Genomic DNA, 19036 nt, shown 5'->3' on the forward strand with positions numbered 1-19036 from the left:
TTTATAATAAACCAGTAGGCTAGTGAGTACAATGTTACTCTGAATTCTCTGAGCTGCTCTTGCAAATTAATCAAACCCAAGGAGGAGGTGTGAGAATGTCTGATTCAAGCCAGGTAGTCAGCAAATAAAGACCAATCTGAACTTGCATTAAAGTAGGGGTAATCTAGAAGGACCGGGCCCTTTGTGGAATCAGACACTATCTCCAGGCAGACAGTATCCAAACCGAGTTGAATTTTAGGACACCCAGCTGGTGCTGAGAAGTTTTGGTGGAAAAAACCCATATACATTGGAACTGGTGTCAGAATTACAGGCCGTTGTGGGGCTCCCGTTGCTGGTGGGCCCAAGTGCTGTCACTGGTGTGTCATTCCTTTGAACTATTCTTGGTTAATTCCACTAGGATGACATCATGAAACTGAGGCCTTAGGAAGGGCTTCTGACCAAAAATGGATATAACAGCCTTTCATCAGAGGGCAGTGTAGAAAGATTCAAAGAAAATTCAAAGAAAAATTCAAAGAACTGGGTCTTTGAATTCAGTGGAGTGGATTCAAAGCCCAGCTGTGTAACATGTATTCACTGTGATTTGGGGGCAAGTTACTTAACTTCTCAGTTTCGTTAGCTACAATAAATTTAATAATCCTACTTTGTAGGGATGGCTCCTCTGGAAATTAACTGAAGAGAAGTAGCCGGCATACAGCATGTTGACAGTCGGTAACATTTGTTGTTATTATTACTGGTCTATGCATTTGAGTCCTGAAGGGCTTCCCTGGGTGCTCAGACAGTAAAGAATCTGCCTGCAATGCAGGAGACCTGGGTTCGATCCCTGAGTCGGGAAGATCCCCTGGGGAAGGGAATGATTATCCACTCCAGTATTCTTACCTGGAGAATCCCATGGACAGACGAACCTGACAGGCTACAGTCCGTGGTGTCTCAAAGGGTCAGACACAGCTGAGTGACTAAGCACCAAGTTTGACTAAGTCAAACTCAGTGTTCAGCATCTGAAGGACCTTCTCCAATAATGACTGTATAATTCACAAAGTCCTGGGTATAATGCCTGACTCATGAGTTCCCGAATGCAGTTCAAGACTGAAAACCCTAGGGGTCCCTAGGTCCTGCGGCCGATGCTCACTCCACACTGTGCCTCCCCTTTCTGGTCCAGCTTCTCCAGGCCCTGGGCCTGGGGACACCGGGAGGGCATCTCCCCTTGGCACCGCCCTCATGGCGCACCTGTGCTGATCTGCTGTGTTGTGGAGGCTGGGTGCTGCCCTCCTTGCCCAGGGCATCGTGGATCTGCCGCATCACTGAGCCGCCACGCAGGGTGTTCCTGGTGAAGAGAACTGGCTCCGGAAGGTCGCCCATGAACCGCAGGATGATGCTCCATATAGCCAGGGCAGCCTGGGAAAACGGAGACAGAGCCCCCGCTTGGAACCCAGCTCCATGCAGCACAGAGCCCACAGCATCCTGCCCCTTTGTTGCTCCCGCAGAGTCAGCGGGAGGCCTGAGCCACTAGAAAGCACGGGACCAGGCACCGAGCAGTCAGTGTCATCCTCGTGGTAGAGCAGAGGGTATCGGAGGGGCCGCCGGATGTGTGTGTGGCTGGCTGATTTCTGGAAGTAGGTCACAGCGAACTTGGGAAAGGTGTACTCAGCCAGGTCATCCTCAGGCTCCTCCATCATGGGGACCGTGTCTAGGTCAACCTCAGGCAGCTTCTGGGTCATCTCCTTCAGATCCTGGGACAGAGACAAGGGTCCACTCTCGTCTGAGATGTGATCTGCCAGTGTGCACATCCTGGGGCCAGGGAGCCCCAAGAAGGGCCTGCCTGGTTTGTGACAGGGTGCAGAATGACCCACTCCCCCTTGTGTTAGGGATCGCCCCCTGCCCACACCCTCAGTGCGTCCCTAGTGGGCTGCCAGGTGCTGGGTGGGCCTTGATATGAGAGCCCCAGGTACCTGGCGGCTTGCCCTCAGAGCCCTCCGCCTGTAGACCTCAGCTCCCCAGACACCCCCACTCCTTGCTGCCTCCTCTGCCTGTAGACCTCGGCTCCCCAGACACCCCCACTCCCTGCTGCCTCCTGCCTGCCTCCCTTAGGTGCCCCTCCAGGGGAAGTATGCTCAGCTGCTCCCACAGCACAGACGGTTTGTGGGTGGGTGGAGCTTGGAGGAGCAGGCATGATGAGCTCCTGAGGGATGCAGTGAGAGTCAACAGGACGGCCCTGGAGCTGCCCTCTCTGCCCAATCCTCCTGCTCTGCTCCCCACCCCTAGTCCCGCAGGTCTCATTCTGCAGAGCAGCAGCCAATGAGATGCTCTGTGACAGCGGCCAAATACAGGTGGGAAACACTGCCCAGTTGAAAGCCCAAGAACATTTGCATAGTAAAGGCTCTAGGAAGCCTTGCAGCTAAGACACCTCCTTAACTTGAAAGGGGCTGACCACAGAGACCCTCGCTCCTCTTTTCTCTGCATCTTCACCCACAACCACAGAACTCACTCCTCGAGCCAAGTCGTGGCTTTTCAGTAAAGCCTAGAGGTTGGCTGAAGCCTGGGACTGGGCAGGCACCCCACAAGATCCCATGCTGGGCTGGCAGGGCCCAACTTACCTCAATGTCCGGTGTGGCCGGGCTATCCTGCCCACCAGTCAGGGAAGGCAGGAAGCCAAACACCTGCTCCACCATCTCCGTGTCAGTGATGGTGTCATAGATGGACTTACGCTTCCTTTTGGGTACAGCGCTTGGGCTCTTCTGCTCTTCAGCTGGGATGACGAGGGGCACCTGCACAGATAACCCATGGGGCCACAGTTGCCACCAGCCCAGCTGGGGCAAGCCCCTCACAAAGCTGAATAAACCTTCTGCTGCCGTATTTGTCAAAATCAATACGTTTCCTTTTAAAATCCTAGGTTTCAATAGCTAGAGGGACTGGAGATCAACCAGCCTGGGCTTCCTGTTTCAGAGAAGATGTAAAGAAGGGACATGCTTGCTTGTCCCCACATGGGACCACACCAAACCCCACAGATTCCCAGAACCTAGTTGCAAAACCCACTCAGGCCCACGTGGTCCCTTCACTAAAAGCAGGGAGAGGGCCCTGGCCCGCCTGGTCTGTTGCTTGTCCAAGGCCATATAGGTGTAGGAGCATCTGCTGACATGTCTGAGGCTCTGCACTCTTTCTCGCTCTGGCCACTGTACCAGTACTGTGCTCAGGGGACCTGTATTATCTATGGAGCAGGAGAGAATTTCACCCTAGCCCCCTTCTTTATCACCATTGCCAATGAGTGAGTTCTGAGGAGTGAGGTTGAGTCTTGGGTCCTCTCTGGATGGAGGGAATGGGACCACCCAGGGGTGAAATGTCACAATGCAGGGATACACATCTCAGTGACATTTGTTTGCCCCCTGCCCTCCCATCTCTCCTGCCCACACTCTCTTGAAGGCTACTCTTGGTATTTCTCTGCCCTAAGCTATCAGACCCGCCCAGGAACCAGGCACCTCCACCCTCCTCCATGGAGCTGTGGCCTCCCATAGCTCAGCTGACTCTGGTTTCCTGAGCCTTCCTGTGGACTGATCAGTGCTGCTGAGAAATCATCCCCAAAACTAAAGGAAGGGGACCAAAGAACTTGAGTTCCAGATTCCAGGTATAAGACTGAGATAATCCATCTCCCATGCTGCATCCTCAGCACCCAGGGTATGAGCTGGGTGTGCCTGATGGTGGGGGCCAGTACAGTAGTAACTTTGGACCCAGAGGGGTCAGGAGTGTCTGATGATGGTCTTATGTTGCTGCCCACTCCTTCTGCATGCCCTCCTTCATCTGCGCCCAGCCATCCCCACCTGCCCGAGAGGGCAGTGACCACCTACATTGGCTTTCTGCTGCCGGAAGTTCCGTCGAGCAGCCATGCCCCTGGCATGTGCCTGGATGACCACCACAGCCCTCCTCTTGGCCTGGACTTGCTGGCGCACCAGGTAGCCCCTGCAGAGGGCCTGCAGCCTGACCATCCTCTGTCGCAGGGCCTGGTACTGCTTTGCCAGCAGATGGCTCCGGGCAATGGCCTGCAGACGCTCAAAACCCAGGAGGATCTGCAGAGGCAAGAAGGGCGTACACTCTCAGAGGGGCCTGGGACTGGCAGGGCACAGAGCAGAGAAAGGCTTCCTGAGGGGACAGAGAGCGAGAGGTAAGGTGTTCTCGCAAATTAGCTTTACAGTTACATGCTTTTTGGCAAAGTGCTGGTGCTAAAATTTTGCACACCTGTGAGCACAAGCAGATTAAGTGACTTATACTTGTAAAGCAGTTAGAGCCTGGCATGAAATTGGTGCTAAAGAAGTACTTTTACATGGCATAAATGATAGAGTGGTCTTCTGATGGCTGCTGCTGCTACTAAGTCACTTCAGTCATGTCCGACTCTGTGCGACCCCATACACAGCAGCCCACCAGGCTCCCCCGTCCCTGGATTCTCCAGGCAAGAACACTGGAGAGGGTTGCCATTTCCTTCTCCAATGCATGAAAGTGAAGTCGCTCAGTCGTGTCCAACTCCTAGCGACCCCATGGACTGCAGCCTACCAGGCTCCTCCATCCATGGGATTTTCCAGGCAAGAGTACTAGAGAGGGGTGCCATTGCCTTCTCCCTTCTGATGGCTAGTGACAGAGAACTGGGCTGGAAGTCACGTGGGTGGCAGGATTGCAGAGGTCCTGCTTTTCACACCTGCAGCCAAGTACAGTCAGCTCGTGTGGGGCTGTGACCTGGTGGAGGCCTTTGGCCTGCTCCATCAAGCAACTCCCTCACAGGGAGCTTGAAAATAAAGAGGAAATAATAAACTATGAGCACGCACTTCTATGCTGCAAACACACTCTGGGCCAGAGGTCTCTGAGCCTCTGGGCTGACTTCTATTGGCTTTTCAAAGACCAACCCTGGTGCATGCTGTCTGTGTGGGGTCATGCTTCATTTTACAACCGTCAAGTCACACAGACCTGCATCTCAGCTCCAGCTCTGCTGCTTACTGACTGCGTGCTCTTGGGAAAATGACTTAATTTCTTTATGTCTCAGATCCATGACATGCAGTGTCGGTTTAATAATAAATAAAATGATGCACATAGAGCAACAGGCCCCATGTAGCCTTTCCATCTGCGTGTTCCAGCCATAGTCATGGCCATGACCAAGGCAAGCAGTCAAGGAGGCTCAGCAGGGCATGTTAAAGGTGCCCCTGGTTTGTTTGCTTAGCAGACACTCATTACCAGTGCCTGTGGTCAAGGAAAAAATTTGGAAGAAGTGCTTGAAACAGAGAATAATCAATCCGTTAACTTCTATTGCTGCCTGCAAAGTAGGGGGAAAAAACCAGCCACCGTCTCATTTCAGAGCAGGACATCTCATTCTAGCTCTGGAGATGCCTCAGATCCTGCAGGAGAACACTTGAAACCCACAAACACGTGACCTGACACTGCTAAGAAGAGTGTGGGGTGCTGAGGTTTGTGACTGGTGATGCTCCTTGCCCCAGCGCTCACATTCATAAATAAATGTCTCACACTCACAAACAAAGGTCAATATTGGTTTCTAACTGGACAGGTGTCCCCTGCCCCTGCAGGTTCCACCTCCCACATGAGTTCTCTTACCAGCTTGAAGTTCTGCTGGCTGTAGTGGCCTCTCCACCAGGCCTGGAGGGTCACAGCTGCCCGCCTCTGCCTCAGGAACTCCTTCCTAGAAGGGGAAATGCAAGTCAGTGGTAACAACCACAGGTATTTTAAAAGCCTCCGGGGCTGGGGGTGGGGCGGGGAGGGAAACTGATTTTGAAGGGAAGAGAGAAAACAAAATTTGGGTAAAAATGAATACACGTGGTATTTCTTTTCCAGAAGACTTTATAGGCTGAAAGGTTAGGAACAAAAAATCTACTGCCAACAAATAAATTTGTGAATGAGGACAGTCTAGTTTCTGTTATTTATTAAATTTATCTTATATCTTTTATTTATTTATTTTTGCCATGCTATGCAACATGTGGGATCTTAGTTCCCTGACTAGGGATCAAACCTGTGCCCCCTGCAGTGGCAGTGTGGCGCTCTAACCCCTGGACTGCCAGGGAATTCCCGAGGACAGTCCAGTTTTTAGAATGAGGAGGAATGATTTCCTCATTACCCCCAAAGATCTGTGAAGGTATAAAACTGGTTTCCAACTTTTTATTCCTTGCCCCCTCCTCTGGCCACTAGCCCAGGAGTCTACTGAAATCAGGTCAGAAATCTTAGTACCAGAGCTCCTTTCTGGGGACAGGTCAAACCAGAGGGCAGCACCCAGGTGCTGGCAGCCTGGCAAGTGCCATCTAACTGCTCCCTCCACAAGGAGGAAGTGCTAGTGCTAAGTCACTTCAGTCGCGTCCGACTCTGTGCCACCCAATGGACTGGAGCCTGCCAGGTTCCTCTGTCCATGGTTTTCTCCAGGCAAGAATACTGGAGTGGGTTGCCATGCCTTCCTCCAACAGAGAGGGAAGTGGGCTGAAAATGGAGGGATGATCTGAAACCTGGCCTTTGGAGAGTCAGAGGTGCATATGGTTGTATCTCTCTTCCCACACTTAACTGAGTTTTCTTATCACTTCTAATAATTTTTCAGGGTATTTTCTTAGGTTTAGAACAGTAGATTTCGATCATATTAAAAGTCACCCTCAGGGAATAGGGGAGGGGGATTTAGATGAAGGTCATCAAAATGTGCAAACTTCCAGTTAAAGGACAGAAATGGTATGGACCTAACAGAAGCAGAAGATATTAAGAAGAGATGGCAAGAATACACAGAAGAACTGTACAAAAAAGATCTTCACAACCCAGATAATCACAATGGTGTGATCACTGACCTAGAGCCAGACATCCTGGAATGTGAAGTCAAGTGGGCCTTAGAAAGCATCACTACGAACAAAGCTAGTGGAGGTGATAGAATTCCAGTTGAGCTATTCCAAATCCTGAAAGATGATGCTGTGAAAGTGCTGCACTCAATATGCCAGCAAATTTGGAAAACGCAGCAGTGGCCACAGGACTGGAAAAGGTCAGTTTTCATTCCAATCCCAAAGAAAGACAATGCCAAAGAATGCTCAAACTACCGCACAATTGCACTCATCTCACACACTAGTAAAGTAATGCTCAAAATTCTCCAAGCCAGGCTTCAGCAATATGTGAACCGTGAACTTCCAGATGTTCAAGCTGGTTTTAGAAAAGGCAGAGGAACCAGAGATCAAATTGACAACATCCGCTGGATCATGGAAAAAGCAAGAGAGTTCCAGAAAAACATCTATTTCTGCTTTATTGACTATGCCAAAGCCTTTGACTGTGTGGATCACAATAAACTGTGGAAAATTCTGAAAGAGATGGGAATACCAGACCACCTGATCTGCCTCTTGAGAAATCTGTATGCACGTCAGGAAGCAACAGTTAGAACTGGACATGGAACAACAGACTGGTTCCAAATAGGAAAAGGAGTTCGTCAAGGCTGTATATTGTTACCCTGTTTATTTAACTTATATGCAGAGTACATCATGAGAAACGCTGGACTGGAAGAAACACAAGCTGGAATCAAGATTGCCGGGAGAAATATCAATAACCTCAGATATGCAGATGACATTACCCTTATGGCAGAAAGTGAAGAGGAACTCAAAAGCCTCTTGATGAAAGTGAAAGTGGAGAGTGAAAAAGTTGGCTTAAAGCTCAACATTCAGAAAACGAAGATCATGGCATCCGGTCCCACCACTTATGGGAAATAGATGGGGAAACAGTGAAAACAGTGTCAGACTTTATTTTTCTGGGCTCCAAAATCACTACAGATGGTAACTGCAGCCAGAAAATTAAAAGACGCTTACTCCTTGGAAGGAAAGTTATGACCAACCTAGATAGCATATTCAAAAGCAAAGACATTACTTTGCCAACAAAGGTTCATCTAGTCAAGGCTATGGTTTTTCCTGTGGTCATGTATGGATGTGAGAGTTGGACTGTGAAGAAGGCTGAGCACCCAAGAATTGATGCTTTTGAACTGTGGTGTTGGAAAAGACTCTTGAAAGCCCCTTGGACTGCAAAGAGATCCAACCAGTCCATTCTGAAGGAGATCAGCCCTGGGATTTCTTTGGAAGGAATGATGCTAAAGCTGAAACAAAGTGGTACTTTGGCCACCTCATGCGAAGAGTTGACTCATTGGAAAAGACTCTGATGCTGGGAGGGATTGGGGGCAGGAGGAGAAGGGGACGACAGAGGATGAGATGGCTGGATGGCATCACTGACTCGACGGACGCGAGTCTGAGTGAACTCTGGGAGTTGGTGATGGACAGGGAGGCCTGGCGTGCTGCGATTCATGGGGTCGCAAAGAGTCAGACACGACTGAGTGACTGATCTGATCTGATCTGAGGGATGAAATGCACGTGGCGACCCGAGTGAACACGGCTCCAAGGCACATATGAGAGTTGTTAGAGCAAACCCTAAGAAGGATTCTCATCAAAAGGAAAACAAATTTTCTTTTGTTTTTGTATCTATATGAGAAGCTGGATATAATAATAACTCTGGTGGCCCAGTGGTTAAGAACCTGCCTGCTAGGAGGCGGTCCTAAGATGGTGGAGGAATAGGATGGGGAGACCACTTTCTCCCCCACAAATTCATCAAAAGAACATTTAAACGCTGAGTGAATTCCACAAAGCAACTTCTGAATGCTGGCAGAGGACATCAGGCACCCAGAAAAGCAGCCCATTGTCTTTGAAAGGAGGTAGGAAAAAATATAAAAGACAAAAAAAGAGACAAAAGAGGTAGGGACGGAGCTCTGTCCTGGGAAGGGAGTCTTAAAAAGAGAGGTTCCCAAACACCAGGAAACATTCTCACTGCCGAGTCTGTGGCGAGCCTTGGAAGCACAGAGGTAACATAACAGGGAGGAAAAATAAATAAATAATTAAAACCCACAGATTATGAGCCCAACAGTAACTCCCCCAGTGGAGAAGCAGCGCAGATGCCACTAGTCCCGCCACTAGCAAGTGGGGGCTGGGCAGGGAGGCCCGGGCTGCATTGCTTAGAGTAGGAATCTGGCCTGAATGCCCCGAGGGCAATTTGAGCAAACTGACTTGGGCTAGCAAACCCGACTGTGGGATAGCTGCCATGCGAAAAGCCCTAAGACACCACCAGGACCGCTCATGGAACAAAGGACTGAACAGAACTAGCCAGCTGCAAACCATCCCCCTCCAGTGACAGGCAGCCAGAGCCGGAAGGGGGCAATCGCAGCCCCAGAGAGACATTATCTACCAAACTGCAAGCAGGCTTCTTTGCTAGCCAATACTTCTTGGGGTTCTGGACAGTCAACATCCGCCTGTGAAGGTGCGCCGGTTGTACATCCAGAAAACCGAGAGGCAGGGACGGGGGAGGCGATAAGTCTCAGTGACCACGCTCGCCAAACACCTCATCACCTGAGCTGCTTGGACCTGGGAAGGGCACAAAACTCAGGCCCAACTGAGTCTGCGCCTCTGAGGACTACCTGTGTGCCTGAACCTGAGCGGCTTAGACCCGGGAGGTGCATGCAGCCCAGGGCTGGCCTCAGATGGTTCCCGGTGGAGCAACCTAGAGCCTGAGCAGTGTGGGCAGGGAAGGCACACGCGCCGAGAGCAGGGGCAGACCCAGTGTGGCTGAGACACTGCGAGCACACGCCAGTGTAATTTGTTTGCAGCGTCCCTCCCTCCCCACAGCACGACTGAACAAGTGAGCCTAAAAAAGTGTCCACCACCACCCACTATGTGTCAGGGCAGAAATCAGACACTGAAGAGACCAGGAAACAGAAGAAGCTATAACAGAGGGAACCGCCTTGGAAGTGACAGGTGCAATAGATTAAAACCCTGTAGTTGGTACCAACTACATAGGAAGGGCCTATAGATCTTGAGAAATATAAGCCGGACCACGGAACTATCCAAAAATGAACTGATCCCACACTGCCCAACAGCAGCAGAGAAAGTCCTAGACATATTTTTACTATTTTTATGATCATTCTTTTTTTTTTTTTAAATTTTTAAAAAATTTTAAGTCCTCTATTACTCTTTTAATTTTCACTTTTATAACCTACTATTACTTTGCAAAAAAAAAAAGACCCTATTTTTTAAAAGCAAACTTCATATATATATATTTTTATAATTTTTGTGACTTTTTTTTCTCTTTTTTTTCTTCTTTTCTTTAATATTGTATTTTTGAAATTCCAAACTTTACTCTAGATTTTTAATCTTTGCTTTTTGGTATTTATTATCAATTTTGTACCTTTAAGAACCCAATCTTCAGTACCAATTTTCACTTGGGAGCGAGATTATTGGCTTGACTGCTCTCTCCCCCTTTGGACTCTCCTTTTTCTCCACCAGGTCGCCTCTGTCTCCTCCCTCCCCCTTCTCTTCTCTACCCAACTCTGTGAATTTCTGTGTGTTCCAGACGGTAGAGAACACTTAGGGAACTGATAACTGGCTGGATCTGTCTCTCTTCTTTTCATTCCCCCCTTTTATCCTCCTGGCCACCTCTTTCTCCTTCCTCCCTCTTCTCTTCTCTGTATAACTCCGTGAACATCTCTGAGCAGTCCAGTTGTGGAGTGCACATAAGGAAGTGATTACTGGCTAGCTTGCTCCCTCCTCTTTTGATTCCACCTCATCTCATTTGGGTCACCTCTAACTCCCTCCTCCCTCTTCTCTTCTCCATGTAACTCTGTGAACCTCTCTGGGTGTCCCTCACTGTGGAGAAACTTTTCATCTTTAACCTAGATATTTTATCAATGGTTCTGTATAGAAGGAGAAGTCTTGGGACTACTGTAAAAACAAGACTGAAAATCAGAAGCAGGAGGCTTAAGTCCAAACCCTGAGAACACCAGAGAACTCCTGACTCCAGGGAATATTAACTGACAGGAGCTCATCAAACGCCTCCATACCTACACTGAAACCAAGCACCACACAAGGGCCAACAAGTTCCAGAGCAAGACATACCATGCAAATTCTCCAGCAACACAGGAACACAGCCCTGAGCTCCAATATACAGGCTGCCCAAAGTTACTCCAAAACCACTGACATCTCATAACTCATTACTGGACACTTCATTGCACCCCAGAGAGAAGAAATCCAGCTCCACCCACCAGAACACCGACACAAGCTTCCCTAACCAAGAAACCTTGACAAACCACCTGTACAACCCCACCCACAGTGAGGAAACTCCACAATAAAGAGAACTCCACAAACTGCCAGAATACAGAAAGGCCACCCCAAACAGAGCAATATAAACAAGATGAAGAGACAGAGGAATACCCAGCAGGTAAAGGAACAGGATAAATGCCCACCAAACCAAACAAAAGAGGAAGAGATAGGGAATCTACCTGATAAAGAATTCCAAATAATGATAGTGAAAATGATCCAAAATCTTGAAATCAAAATGGAATCACAGATAAATAGCCTGGAGACAAGGATTGAGAAGATGCAAGAAAGGTTTAACAAGGACCTAGAAGACATAAAAAAGAGTCAATATATAATGAATAATGCAATAAATGAGATCAAAAACACTCTGCTGCTGCTGCTGCTAAGTCGCTTCAGTCTTGTCCGACTCTGTGTGACCCCATAGACGGCAGCCCACCAGGCTCCCCCGTCCCTAGGATTCTCTAGGCAAGAACACTGGAGTGGGTTGCCATTTCCTTCTCCAATGCATGAAAGTGAAAAGTGAAAGTGAAGTCGCTGAGTCTGCGGCCCACCAGGCTCCTCCGTCCATGGGATTTTCCAGGCAAGAGTGCTGGAGTGGGGTGCCAAAACACTCTGGAGGCAACAAATAGTAGAATAACAGAGGCAGAAGATAGGATTAGTGAATTAGAAGATAGAATGGTAGAAATAAATGAATCAGAGAGGAAAAAAGAAAAATGAATTAAAAGAAATGTGGACAATCTCAGAGACCTCCAGGACAGTGTTAAACGCCCCAACATTCGAATCATAGGAGTCCCAGAAGAAGAAGACAAAAAGAAAGACCATGAGAAAATACATGAGGAGATAATAGTTGAAAACTTCCCTAAAATGGGGAAGGAAATAATCACCCAAGTCCAAGAATCCCAGACAGTCCCAAACAGGATAAACCCAAGGCGAAACACCCCAAGACACATATTAATCAAATTAACAAAGACCAAACACAAAGAATAAATATTAAAAGCAGCAAGGGAAAAGCAACAAATAACACACAAGGGGATTCCCATAAGGATAACAGCTGATCTTTCAATAGAAACTCTTCAAGCCAGGAGGGAATGGCAAGACATACTTAAAGTGATGAAAGAAAATAATCTACAGCCCAGATTATTGTACCCAGCAAGGATCTCATTCAAATATGAAGGAGAAATAAAAAGCTTTACAGACAAGCAAAAGCTGAGAGAATTCAGCACCACCAAACCAGCTCTCCAACAAATGCTAAAGGATATTCTCTAGACAGGAAACACAAAAAGGGTGTATAAACTTGAACCCAAAACAATAAAGTAAATGGCAATGGGATCATACTTATCAATAACGACCTTAAATGTAAATGGGTTGAATGCCCCAACCAAAAGACAAAGACTGGCTGAATGGATAAAAAAACAAGACCCCTATATACGTTGTCTACAAGAGACCCACCTCAAAACAGGGGACACATACAGACTGAAAGTGAAGGGCTGGAAAAAGATTTTCCATGCAAATAGAGACCAAAAGAAAGCAGGAGTAGCAAGACTCATATCAGATAAAATAGACTTTAAAACAAAGGCTGTGAAAGAGACAAAGAAGGACACTACATAATGATCAAAGGATCAATCCAAGAAGAAGATATAACAATTATAAATATATATGCACCCAATATAGGAGCACTGCAATATGTAAGACAAATGCTAACAAGTATGAAAGGGGAAATTAACAATAACACAATAATAGTGGGAGACTTTACTACCCCACTCACACCTATGGATAGATCAACTAAACAGAAAATTAACAAGGAAACACAAACTTTAAACAATACAATAGACCAGTTAGACCTAATTGATATCTATAGGACATTTCACCACAAAACAATGAATTTCACCTTTTTCTCAAGTGCACACAGAACCTTCTCCAGGATAGATCACATCCTGGGCCATAAATCTAGCCTTGGTAAATTCAAAAAAATTGAAATCATTCCAAGCATCTTTTCTGACCACAATGCAGTAAGATTAGATCTCAATTACAGGAGAAAAACTATTAAAAATTCCAACATATGGAGGCTGAACAACACGCTGCTGAATAACCAACAAATCACAGAAGAAATCAAAAAAGAAATAAAAGTATGCATAGAAATGAATGAAAATGAAAACACAACAACCCAAAACCTGTGGGACACTGTAAAAGCAGTGCTAAGGGGAAAGCTCATAGCAATACAGGCATACCTCAAGTAACAAGAAAAAAGTCAAATAAATAACCTAATTCTACACCTAAAGCAACTAGAAAAGGAAGAAATGAAGAACCCCAGGGTTAGTAGAAGGAAAGACATCTTAAAAATTAGGGCAGAAATAAATGCAAAAGAAACAAAGGAGACCATAGAAAAAATCAACAAAGCCAAAAGTTGGTTCTTTGAAAGGATAAATAAAATTGGCAAACCATTAGCCAGACTCATCAAGAAACAAAGGGAGAAAAATCAAATCAATAAAATTAGGAATGAAAATGGAGAGATCACAACAGACAACACAGAAATACAAAGGATCATAAGAGACTACTATCAGAAATTATATGCCAATACAATGGACAACGTGGAAGAAATGGACAAATTCTTAGAAAAGTACAACTTACCAAAACTGAACCAGGAAGAAATAGAAAATCTTAATAGACCCATCACAAGCACGGAAATTGAAACTGTAATCAGAAATCTTCCAGCAAACAAAAGCCCAGGTCCAGACGGCTTCACAGCTGAATTCTACCAAAAATTTAGAGAAGAGCTAACACCTATCCTACTCAAACTCTTCCAGAAAATTGCAGAGGAAGGTAAACTTCCAAACTCATTCTATGAGGCCACCATCACCCTAATAACAAAACCTGAAAAAGATGCCAAAAAAAAGAAAGAAAGAAAGAAAACTACAGGCCAATATCACTGATGAACATAAATGTAAAAATCCTTAACAAAATTCTAGCAATCAGAATCCAACAACACATTAAAAAGATCATACACCATGACCAAGTGGGCTTTATCCCAGGGATGCAAGAATTCTTCAATATCCACAAATCAATCAATGTAATACACCACATTAACAAATTGAAATATAAAAGCCATATGATTATCTCAATAGATGCAGAGAAAGCCTTTGACAAAATTCAACATCCATTTATGATAAAAAAAAAAAACTCTCCAGAAAGCAGGAATAGAAGGAACATACCTCAACATAATAAAAGCTATATATGACAAACCCACAGCAAACATTATCCTGAATGGTGAAAAACTGAAAGCACTTCCCCTAAAGTCAGGAACAAGACAAAGGTGCTCACTGTCACCACTACTATTCAACATAGTTTTGGAAGTTTTGGCCACAGCAGTCAGAGCAGAAAAAGAAATAAAAGGAATCCAAGTAGGAAAAGAAGAAGTAAAACTCTCACTGTTTGCAGATGACGTGATCCTCTACATAGAAAACCCTAAAGACTCCACCAGGAAATTACTAGAGCTAATCAATGAATATAGTAAAGTTGCAGGATATAAAATCAACACACAGAAATCCCTTGCATTCCTATACACTAATAATGAGAAAATAGAGAAATTAAGGAAACAATTCCATTCACCATTGCAACAAAAAGAATAAAATATTTAGGAATATATCTACCTAAAGAAACTAAAGACCTATATATAGAAAACTATAAAACACTGGTGAAAGAAATCAAAGAGGACACTAGTAGATGGAGAAATATACCATGTTCATGGATCGGAAGAATCAATATAGTGAAAATGAGTATACTACCCAAAGCAATTTATAGATTCAATGCAATCCCTATCAAGCTACCAATGGTGTTTTTCACAGAGCCAGAACAAATAATTTCACAATTTGTATGGAAATACAAAAAACCTCAAATAGCCAAAGCAATCTTGAGAAAGAAGAATGGAACTGGAGGAATCAACCTGCCTGACTTCAGGCTCTACTACAAAGCTACAGTCATCAAGACAGTATGGTACTGGCACAAAGACAGAAATATAGATCAATGGAACAAAATAGAAAGCCCAGAGATAAATCCACGCACCTATGGACACCTTATCTTTGACAAAGGAGGCAAGAATATACAATGGATTAAAGACAATCTCTTTAACAAGTGGTGCTGGGAAAACTGGTCAACCAGTTGTAAAAGAACGAAACTAGAACAACTTTCTAACACTATACACAAAAATAAACTCAAAATGGATTAAAGATCTAAATGTAAGACCAGAAACTATAAAACTCCTAGAGGAGAACATAGGCAAAACACTCTCCAACATACAGCACAGCAGGATCCTCTATGACCCACCTCCCAGAATATTGGAAATAAAAGCAAAAATAAACAAATGGGACCTAATTAAACTTAAAAGCTTCTGCACAACAAAGGAAACTATTAGCAAGGTGAAAAGGCAGGCTTCAGAATGGGAGAAAATAATAGCAAATGAAGCAACTGACAAACAACTAATCTCAAAAATATACAAGCAACTCCTATAGCTCAATTTCAGAAAAATAAACAACCCAATCAAAAAATGGGCCAAAGAACTAAATAGACATTTCTCCAAAGAAGACATACAGATGGCTAACAAACACATGAAAAGATGCTCAACATCATTCATTATCAGAGAAATGCAAATCAAAACCACAATGAGGTACCATTTCACGCCAGTCAGAATGGCTGCGATCCAAAAGTCTACAAGCAATGAATGTGGAGAGGGTGTGGAGAAAAGGGAATCCTCTTACACTGTTGGTGGGAATGCAAACTAGTACAGCCACTATGGAGAACAGGGTGGAGATTCCTTAAAAAACTGGAAATAGAACTGCCTTATGATCCAGCAATCCCACTGCTGGGCATACACACCAAGGAAACCAGAATTGAAAGAGACACGTGTACCCCAATGTTCATCACAGCACAGTTTATAATAGCCAGGACATGGAAGCAACCTAGATGTCCATCAGCAGATGAATGGATAAGAAAGCTGTGGTACATACACACAATGGAGTATTACTCAGCCATTAAAAAGAATACATTTGAATCAGTTCTAATGAGGTGGATGAAACTGGAGCTGATTATACAGAGTGAACTAAGCCAGAAAGAAAAACACCAATGCAGTATACTAATGTATATATATGGAATTTAGAAAGATGATAACGATAACCCTGTATGTGAGACAGCAAAAGAGACACAGATGTATAGAACAGTCTTTTGGACTCTGTGGGAGAGGGAGAGAGTGGGATGATTTGGGGGAACGGCATTGAAACATGTACAATATCATATATGAAACGAATCACCAGTCCAGGTTCGATGCATGGCACTGGATGCTTGGGGCTGGTGCACTGGGACGACCCAGAGGGATGGTACAGGGAGGGAGGAGGGAGGGGGGTTCAGGATGGGGAACACGTGTATACCTGTGGCGGATTCATGTTGATGTATGGCAAAACCAATACAATATTGTAAAGTAATTAACCTCCAATTAAAATAAATTTATATTAAAAAAAAAAAAAAGAATCTGCCTGCCAATGCAGGAGATGTGGGTTCAGTCTCTGGGTTGGAAAGATCCCCTGGCGAAGAAAATGGCAACCCACTCCAGGATTCTTGCCTGGGAAATACCATAGACAGAGGAACCTGGCAGGCTGCAGTCCATGGGGTTGTAAAAGAGTTGGACGTGACTTAGTGACTAAACAACAGTCTCACTGTGGTAATCGTTTCATGATATAAATCAAATCATTACGTTGTTGTTGTTCATTTGCTTAGTCATGTCTGACTCTTTGCGACCCCATGGACTGCAGCACTCCAGGCCTCCCTATTATGTGGTACACCTTAAACTTATATGGTATTGTATGTTAATTATACCTTAATAAAACTGGGAGACAAAAAAAAAAAAAAAACAAGAAAAAAATCTTCTGGAGAGCTTCAATATTTATTGATGTCTGGGTGCCACCCAGTCCAATTAAGTCAGAATCTTTGTTGATGGGCAAAGAATATATGCATGCACATATAATAGTTTTAATGCATGTACACACACACGTACATGATGATTCTAATATAAGGCCAAAGTAAACAACCGAATAGTCTAAAGAAAATTTTGTCTCTTTTCGAATGTACCAGTGGTCCTCAGTTGGGGGTGATTCTGCTCCCCAGGCACATTCAGCAATGTCCAGACACATTTTTGGTTGCCATGACTGAGGGGTTGGGGAGGAGAATGCTACTGGCATCTTAGTAAGTAGAGTTTAGATGCTGCTAAACATCCCACAATGCCCAGGATGGCCCTCTATAATGAAAAGTTATCCAAGCAAAATGTCAATAGTGGGACTTCCCTGGGGTTCCAGTGGTTAAGAATCCATCTTGCAATGCAGGGGACATCAATCCAATCCCTGGTCTGGGAAGATTCCACATGCTGAGGGGCAACTATGCCCATGTGCCACAACTACTGAGGCTGTGTTCTGGAGCCGGCAAACCATGCTCACCCACCCTAGAGCCTATGTTCCACAACAAGAGAAGCCAGTGCAGTGAAAAGCCCGTAGACTGCAACCACAGAGCAGCCCCCAGTGAGAAGCCCGTAGACCGCGACCAGAGAGCAGCCCCTGCTCACCACAACTAGAGAAAGTGTGTGTGTAGCAGTGAAGATCCAGCACGGCCAAAAATAAGTAGATAAAGAAAATAAATATCAATAGTATTGAAGTTGAGAAACCCTGATTTCTATTTATACCTTTTGAAAAAAGTTCTTGTCTAATTGCATTGGCCAGAACAGCAATAACACTGCAATTATCAATAGTGATCAGTTCTGGGTAGATGGAGTAAATATAGTTTTCCTTACCTCTCCTGCTAACTATGACTAAAAACCCTTAGACATTATACATAAAACAAATATGAAGAAGACCCTGAAAGATGGAGGATGAGAAGGAAGACAAGCTAAGGATCTCAGACAGTGGTAACTTCTCTGAGCTTCTTTTTGTCTCATGAACCCCAGACTAGGAGCTAAAGAAGTAGAAAATCCAGATATAACAATGGGAACAGACCAAAAAAAGCCAAGAAAAGCCTTCTCTCTCCAGTAAAAAGACCAGAAAAAGGACAGTTTAGCAAGACACAAAACTTTTAGATAATAACCAGTCTGCTCCAGTGAAACACCATTTAAACAACTGTGGTTCTCACCCCCAGTTACACCAGAAAATGCCCAGTGGGAAGCCTAGATTCCCACCCTCACCTGTATTGTGTCAGAAAAGGCTAAGCAGGAAGTCATCCTCAATGGGCAGCAATGAGTCCATCCCCCACAATGTCACTGGAGACCACTGGGGACTCCTGCACCTGTATGGCCTTCCAAGCCACACTGCTCTGCCTCCTGACACTTCTTACAGGTGCCCACAGCCTCTGTTCCTGTGACTCAGCCACTTCCTCCTATTTTGTCCTGTCTGGGTTTCCAGGCTTTCCTGTGGTTGGTAACAGGCCAGTGGAACAGCAGGGAACAGCATCGTGGTATCTGCAGAGTCCTCTGAACATGGTGAGGGTCCCCTGGAGAAGGGATAGGCTACCCACTCCAGTATTCTTGGGCTTCCCTGATGGCTCAGCTGGTAAAGAATCCTCCTGCAATGTGGGAGACCTGGGTTTGATCCCTAGGTTGGGAAGGTCCCTTGGAGAACGGAACAGCTACCCACTCCAGTATTCTGGCCTGGAGAATTGCATGGACTGTATAGTCCATGGGGTCGCAAAGAGTGGGACATGACTGAGCAACTTTCACTTTCACTGGACATGGTGAGGGTCAGGGAGGCAGTAATATGGCTGATTGGCTGAACCTGGGCTGAAATTCACACGTTACCTATTTACTGACCAGGGAACTGAGTCAAAGATGGTTCTTTTCTTCCCTCCAAAACCAACCACCTCATAAACCCAAATCCATATGTTTTCTA

General features: G+C 45.4%; 1 protein-coding gene across 2 annotated transcripts in view; it reads right to left on the minus strand.

Moving 5' to 3' along the window:
* The window catches only part of MYO7B (myosin VIIB), a 104416-nt gene that overhangs the window by 25330 nt on the left and 60050 nt on the right, over positions 1-19036 (minus strand). For both annotated transcript variants that reach the window (XM_027554777.1, XM_027554769.1), the window contains exons 20-24: positions 5584-5668; positions 3837-4055; positions 2592-2762; positions 1527-1727; positions 1225-1392 (exon numbers count right to left, since the gene is read on the minus strand). In XM_027554777.1, coding sequence (XP_027410578.1) covers positions 1225-1392; positions 1527-1727; positions 2592-2762; positions 3837-4055; positions 5584-5668 — 844 coding nt within the window. The remainder of the gene's footprint in view (positions 1-1224; positions 1393-1526; positions 1728-2591; positions 2763-3836; positions 4056-5583; positions 5669-19036) is intronic.

This window comes from Bos indicus x Bos taurus, chromosome 2 (assembly GCF_003369695.1).
Source record: "Bos indicus x Bos taurus breed Angus x Brahman F1 hybrid chromosome 2, Bos_hybrid_MaternalHap_v2.0, whole genome shotgun sequence".
Taxonomy (NCBI): domain Eukaryota; kingdom Metazoa; phylum Chordata; class Mammalia; order Artiodactyla; family Bovidae; genus Bos; species Bos indicus x Bos taurus.